This window comes from Nannospalax galili, unplaced genomic scaffold (assembly GCF_000622305.1).
Source record: "Nannospalax galili isolate Female #2095 unplaced genomic scaffold, S.galili_v1.0 scaffold187, whole genome shotgun sequence".
Taxonomy (NCBI): Eukaryota; Metazoa; Chordata; class Mammalia; order Rodentia; family Spalacidae; genus Nannospalax; species Nannospalax galili.
Genome location: NW_008357584.1, coordinates 111,673 through 119,326, shown reverse-complemented (window position 1 = coordinate 119,326; position 7,654 = coordinate 111,673). Strand labels below are relative to the sequence as shown.

Here is a 7,654-nt window from a genome sequence, read left to right as displayed (position 1 = left end):
GGGTGTGACTTTTCCAACTACTTCTATGACTCCGGAGATTTCTTGGTTAAGCTAAAACATGGAACAATTGATAATTACTCGGAAAGCTTTTACAGTATACTCATTTTCCAAATTGCTTCACAGTTTAATAGTTGTTCACTATAAAAAAGTAACTTTATAAACACTTAAATACAGCTTGTCCAAAAAAAACCCACTTTGAATATATAACTGACAGCATGCTATAGTAGCTTCAGGTCCAAAGACAGTTAAACATTTAAGCCGAAACCAAACTCACTTAAAGACACTGAGGATGTTCAGAATTCCTATAAGAAATGACTAGTCTGAAAACTCACTGGGAGGAACTGTCTATAATTTTATGTGTGTTCTATATAGAGTAACTAATCAATACATGGATTTGTCTTCATAAAAGATGGAGAGATGGCTCAGCAGTTAAGAGCACTGGCTGTTCTTGTAGAACACCTGGGTTAGAATACCAGCACCCACATGGTGGCTAACAACTGTTTTTAACTCCAATTCCAGGGGATCCAAGATCCGCTTATGTTCTCTGTAGGCACTGCACAACACACATACACATAAAATCAAAATAAAGCCAAAAAAAAGAGACAAAGATGTTTTCAGTACATTAAACATGAAATGCAAAAATAACTAAAAATATATGTAATTAAAAATGAGAAATAGGGTCAGGCATGGTGGCACATGCCTTTAATCACAGCACCCAGGAGGCAGATCTCTGAGTATTCTAAGCCAGGTGGGGCTATAGGGAGATCCTGACTCAGAACAAAACCAAAAAAAGGGGAAAGAAAGTAGAATGGTGATGTGGTCCATGACTAAGGCCAGGCTTTTGAATACAGAAGAAGTAATTTTCAGATTTTCTTCTGCAATCTTCTGGTATTTGGTGAAGTATAAGGAATAATTATCCAACCAACACTTAACAGACATTAAAAAATCATGGTGCCCCTCCCCCAAAATCATTAAAGGTTAGAAATGGGGGGCTGAAGAGACGGCTCAGTGGTTAAGAGCACTGGCTGCTCTTGCAGAGGGCCTAGGTTATATTCCCAGCACCCACATGGTGGCTAACAACTGTCCATAACTCCAGTTCCAGGAGAATCCAACACCCCTTCTGATTGGGCACTGCACGACATGGATGCACTTACAGACATGCAGGCAATACATTCATATACATAAAAAATAGTAAATAAAATATATTTTTTAAAAAGGTTAGAAATGGAAAGGGAAACAAAAGCTGAAGACATCGATTTAACTGTAAACTATTGTTTTACCAATTCATCTTTAAATATCCACCTCGAAAATCAGAAACAGTAATAACCCAAACAAATATTAAATATATGAGAGCTTAACACTTAAACATACTGGCTCCATCAACTCAATGGTCCCATTTTTTCCTTCTCCATCTGAAAGAATAAACATTTTTCCAGTGGGATGAATCTAAAAACAAAAAAACCCACAGAATTAGAAAAAAAATCCACAGAAACATTTAAAAATTTCATCAAAGTTATGTTCTAGCTAGATTATACATTTCTCACAGAAGTTATGTTTTAAAAATCAAGCAGGATGAAGTAAAAAGAGAACTGATTGCCAGATCTGAGTTCTGCACGAGACAACTGTTAGGCAAGGAGTGTAGTGAGATCTGCCCCTCGCTGTGACGCAGAGCATTTCAGTGAAGTAGCTAACGCTGCTTCAGTTTTCTTTCATTTTGAAGATACGTGAATGAAATGAGCTAGTAAACAAACCCTCCAAAATGATTTTCTTCCCCTCCGCTTTCTCAATCAGATTCCGACACTTTGGGCCTGTTTCTCACTTGCAGGATGGTAACTCTGGAGTTAAGATAACCGGCTGCCCCGGAGTACTACAGGGAAGCAACTGCAACACCCAAACCAGGCCCATGACACAGACAACTGCAGAGGACTTCAGGGGAACAAGCAGAGTCTCCCAGCGGACATCAGTCAATTCTGCCTAACCCCAGAAACAGTTTAGGAGCCTTGTATTTCCTTCAGGTAAGTACAAAATACGGGCGGAAGTGCTGAAAATAAAAGCTAGCTACAATGGCTAGAGTGGGGAAGAAGTCCTTGTGAAAAATGAAGCAGCCGGAAGGCTAGGCTGCTCCATGGCTTCTAGAAGGCTCCCTCTCTGCATCAACACCCTGGTGGTCCTGGGGTCCCCCATCTCCCCACGCGCACCTTTTCCAGCCTCCCTACGAAGCACACGGGTCGGTCGATGAACTGCGCTAGCATGCTGACATTGATGCGGGCCCTCGGTAACTCCATTACGTCCGCCATGGCTCTGCCCAGACATCTACTGCCAGCGGGAAACAAGCCGACAGCAGACTGAGCGCGCGCCAGCAGATTTTCTGGACCAATCAGCGGAGACCAATGCTCCAGCTTCACCAATCAAATTATCGGAAGCGTCTTACCGCTCCGCGGCACCTCGGGGGAAGGGGGAGTGGGGAAGGTGGGGAGGGGTGAGGGACAGGTTGCGTTCAGGAAAGCGGATCTGCCTTTAGTGACCCTTGGGTTCCGGAAGTTCCTGGGGTCCGAACGCCCCGGGACAGCGGAGGCGGGGCTTGAGGGCTGGGCCCGAGGCCACCGGGTTGGGATTTCGGGCAGCCCTTGTGGCTGCCTGACCCTGGAAGTGGGCTGACGGCTGCGGCGCCGGGCGGCGGCAAAATCTCAGGTAGCTCTTCTCGCGGGAGACGCCGCGACCTTCCAGTTTCCTGTCCTCCCGAAGGCTGAGCCCACCGGGTGGCGGGGTGGGGTGGGAGTCGAGAGCTGGAGATGACAGTTACCCAGATGCGTAGAAGGCACGGGTTCTTGCCGAATGAGACCTGGGTTCCGGGCTTTTATTTTTGACCCACGCCTTCCTGAAGGAGGGAAGTGGACTGGTGGGCTAGCTTTATTCCCCACCTCCTTCCTTCAGGCTTGTTGCTAGGCATCAGAGTCAATTTTACCCTCCACGCGGCGTCGCGGTCCCATTGTTTACCCACCTGTATGAAGCGAAGTAACTCGGCCGTTCGTAGCCTTGGCAGTACCGAGGTGTCAGTTTTCTCACCCTCTGGCTGTGAAAGTAGAAGCAGTGGGGCCGGGACAGATGGAGGGCCCCTGGGCAGGACCTGAGGAGACAGGCTTCCCCAGCTGGTGGACGCGAGCTTGTGCCCCTCCGCCAGAGCTACACTTTCTCCATTCCCCAAAAAGGGCTTGACGCTGTGCAAGGTCCTAGCTAACTCTCACGTATTATTAGATCCAGTTTCCCTGAAGCCTTTCCACCCCAGCAGTCTTAGAGGGTAGATCGTAGAGAGATTGTCTGGAAGACTATCCCTAGAACGTTTAGGGGGCTGTGGGGAGACTCTCGAATGTATCCCTAGCTCATAGTGTGGTGGGAGGCTGGTGGCTGCTGATTTGGGGATTTCACTTGCGCGATTGGTACCTCCCTGCCCCAAAAATTTCCGAATGAATGCACATAAAAACGCCATCAAAAGATGCTTCAGAAATTAGAACATAATTGGGTCTTAAAAGTAGGGGGAAACCGAAATTTCCCTAAAGTTACAGAGTTGTCATCCATCAAATTCAGGTTCCTAATTGAGTTTCCCATTTAGTCCCTCAGTTGCCTTAAGTAATGATCTGAAAAGATCTGGTTTGAATTTTTTATATGGCAATTTAGGACCGACATTCTTTGTACCCCATTTAAATGATTGTTGCGTTTCCTTAGTGTTTGCTTAGCACAGGTTTGGCTTAATTCTGTTGTTACTAAAAACAAGTTAAGAGTTTTGTTAAATGTGGGCTGCATTTCATTTCCGTGCCAGTCAATAAAATCTGTATTTCTGCTTAAAGCCTTAAGGACTTTTACACCTTAATATTACTATAGAAATGAACTTGTGGAGCTGAAGCAATGGCTTAGTGGTTAAGGGCACTGGCTGCTCTTACAGAGGACCCAAGTTCGATTCTCAGCTTCCATGTGGCGGCTAACTGTAACTCCAGTTCTGGGGTTCATTGCCTCCTGACCTCCGGGAGGCACTACAGACACAGGTGCACATACACACGCAGGCAATACACTCATACACATAAAAATAAAATATTTTTTAAAAAAAGAAATGAACTTGATCTGCACTTTACAGGGTAGGGAACACACAAATATCTTTAACAATGTAATAGTATTGTGTTTCTTTTTGAAAGAATATCCCTTTAAGTACCATTGTTTTTTATGTAGATCACTTTTGGTTTTGGGTTTTTTTTTTTTTTTTTTTTTTTTGAGACAGGGTCTCACTATGTTACCCTGGTTGACCTAGAACTCACTGTGTAGACCAGGCTGGCCTCGAACTCAGAGAGATCCTCCTGCTTCTGCCTCCTGAGTGCTGGGATTAAAGTTGTGTACCACCATACCCTGCACAATTAGATCACTTTTAAGATGGGGTTTTCATTTTTTTTTAAACAGATGAGCGCGAAAATAATTTAAAAGTTTTTAAAAATATTTTACTTATTATTTTTATTTTATGTGTATGAGTGTATTGCCTGCATGTATGTGAGTGCACCTGTGTTGTGCATTGCTGCGAAGGTCAGAAGAGAGCTTCAGATTGCCCTGGAACTGGAATTAAGGACGGTTTGTAGCCACCATGTGGGTGCTGGGAATCTAACCTGAGTCCTCTGCAAGAGCAGTCAGTGCTCTTAACCACTGAGCCATCTCTTCAGCCCCTTAAAAGTTTTTTGAATCTTCTACATCACTTAAAATTTGTCATGAAGCCAGCCTTGGTGGCACATGCCTTTAATCCCAGCACTCGGTAGGCAGAGGCAGGCAGATCTCTATGAGTTCAAGGCCAGCCTGGTCTACATAGTGAGTTCCAGGACAGGGAGACCCTTTCTTAAAATAGACCAAAAAAAAAAAAATTGTCATGATATAACATCCAATTGTTTGTTGATCTTGAGTTTTTTGTTTTTGCAGTGCTGGGAACCAAGCCTAGCACTTTGCATACGCTAGACAAATACACTGAGCCGAATCCCCACCCCTAATGAATAGTTTTGAGAGAACATTCAGTGAACCCCAATGAACCTCTCTCAGGTTAAGAAATGAATGTCTCTACCAGTTAATAGTTTGGATTTCCCACTTCTCCCATCCAGCATATCTTGAAGAACTCCATCTTGCAAACTGTATTAAGCTCTATAAGATGATTTCTCTGTAATTGTATCATACAGATGTTTCTAATTGGTATACTTTAGTTTTGCCCATCTTTGATCTTTTTATAAATGGAATCATATATCTTTTGATTTCTTATGTTTGTTTTTGAGATTAATCCATGTTGGTGAATGCAGGTTATTCTTTTTCTCTACTGTTTCATGCTTACTGTTGACATTCTATTGCAGTTCTCTTTTGCACACAGAGCTATGAATATTCTTTTTGTGTTTGTGCACACACACTTAACGTGTGTGTGTGTGTGTGTTTTGAGACAGGGTCTCCCTGTAGCCCCAACTGGGCTGGAACTCATATGTAGACTGGGCTGGCCTCAGTTTCAGAGACCCCTCCACCTGTGTCTTCACAGTGCTGGCATTAAAGGTGTGAATATTCTTGAATTTACTTCCTTCATTTACTTTGAAAATGACTTATCAGTAGAATTGCTGGAGTATCGAATGTGGTTCTTCTGTTTTACTAGTAAAAGCAAGTGATTTCTCCAAATGTTGGAATCCATTTATCTTTTTCTCAGGTGTATGGGTGAGTTTCAGTGACCCATATTTTGGAAGCCCTTGAAACTTTTCCTCTTAGTCTGAGGATTTGAAGTGATTCCTTTTTGTGATCTGAATCTGCTTTCTTTCATCAGAGAAAAAGTTGAACACGTTCAACCCATAAGGTTGAACATCTTTTCAAATATTAAGCACTCATTTCCTTATCTTTCTTCTGCTGATTTTCTTTTTACATATGATTTCTAAGAGCCTTTTATGTTAAAGTGGATGGTAATGTGGTATTTTCCAGATTATTTTACTATCTTTCTGTTCCTTTATCCCTCCCTCCTTCCAACTCTCTCTTCCTTTTTTTTTTTTAAAAACTAGAAAAAGTTATTTTAAATGTCAGTTTTTTTAATAGCGAAACATAATTGAAAATGTGAATTAAAGGCCAGTTACTGGGTGGGTGAGATGACTAGCAGTTTAGAGCACTTGCTGTTCTTGCAGACCCAGCTTCAGTTCTCAGCACCTACACTGGGCAAGTCAGAACCACCAATAACTCTAGTTCTTGGGGATCCAACACCTTCTTCTGGCCTCTGGGCACCAGACATGCATATGGTACACAGAAATAAATACATGCAGGCCCTCACACACACACTCAGGCATACACATAAAATGAAAATAAATAAATCTTTTTAAAAAAAATCATTTTTTACATCAAGCTCTTAAAGATATTTTCACTTTTTCTTTTTTTAATATTTATTATTTTTTAATTTTATGTGTATGAGTGTATTGCCTACATGTATTTAAGTACACCAGTGTCGTGCAATTCCCGTGGAGATCAGAAGAGGGCGTCGGACCCCTGGAACTGGAGTTTCGGATGCAGATGTTTGTTAGCAGCCATGTAGGTGCTGAGAATTGAACCTGGTTCTTCTGTAAGAGCAGCCAGTGCTCTTAACCACTGAGCCATTTCTCAGACCTAGTATTTTCACTTTTTCTAAAACTTTTTATCACTTTGTTTTTAGTGAGGCAGGACAGGCAAGAAATTAAGTCAAGTTTGCATATCTTCCCGCATAAGAGTTAACTTCAACACAACTCATAAGTTGCCTGGAGATGGTATTTGTCTTCCTAAAAACATCTCAGACAAGTGCATTGAAAACAACAAACTCATCCTGAAATTCTTTTCTTCAGCATAGTCAAGGATCCAGCTTTACCTGAATAGAGATGGGAACTCCTCAGGCTCCTGGCTGCAGTGCTAGGATGGGTCTCCCCACTGCTGCTGATAGTTGATATTCCACAGTCAGGAATTTAGGTATGTTGTCAGATTTGGGTTTTTTGGTTTTATAGTCATTTCAGTTGCCCTAACATCATTTATTGCCTATATTGCCTTTGGCCACTGACCTCTTATAGCATCTTAAGTTTATAGATTTGTAGAGTCTGTTCCTGGGCTCTTGATTTTGTTTTATTGATCTATTTTTCTGTCACTATATGACTGCCTGGGGTATAGTGATTTGGCTGATTTGTTGTTGTTTTCTTTAGGATTTTTACATTCATATTAATAAGTCAGATTGGTTTGTAATTTTCTTGTGTAGTCCATGTCAAATCTGGTGTTAGAATTCTATTTGTTTTATGACATGAATTGTGACTATGTCTTCTGTTCTCCAGGGTTTTGTATAGAATTGGAATTATCTAGCCATTGATTGCTTGGTGAAGCTCCCTGTAAAGCCTGAGCCTACTAATAGTTCTTCCTATGATTATTGCTTTAGATATATTCCCCCATATTTTCATAATCATAGGATAATATATTTTTAGTTTCAAGTGTGCTTTTTCTTTGATTCATTTGCTTTTGTTTCTCAGTGTGAAGGTTTTATAGTTTTTTTTTAATTAGAAGAAGCATTTCATTACAACATTAACATATTCAGTAACATACTCCAGAGCAAGAGTACATCTCTTTCACAAGTGGGTGCAAGTTTCTAGGTATTTTTTATGAG

The 7,654-nt window shown here is 41.7% G+C and overlaps 1 protein-coding gene and 1 long non-coding RNA gene across 3 annotated transcripts in view; one reads left to right on the top strand and one right to left on the bottom strand.

Moving 5' to 3' along the window:
• On the bottom strand, window positions 1-2,331 carry Rpa3 (replication protein A3; the record flags this gene model as incomplete). The annotated part of the gene is given in 3 exon segments (XM_008855206.3): window positions 1-51; window positions 1,372-1,446; window positions 2,199-2,331. Coding segments are annotated over 3 exon segments (225 nt in total), but the record flags the coding sequence as incomplete, so codon positions are not given.
• A 227-nt stretch (window positions 2,332-2,558) lies between these two features.
• The window catches only part of LOC115067969, a 107,460-nt gene continuing 102,364 nt past the window's right edge, over window positions 2,559-7,654 (top strand). For both annotated transcript variants that reach the window (XR_003847327.1, XR_003847328.1), the window contains exon 1: window positions 2,559-2,691. This is a non-coding gene — a long non-coding RNA (uncharacterized LOC115067969). The remainder of the gene's footprint in view (window positions 2,692-7,654) is intronic.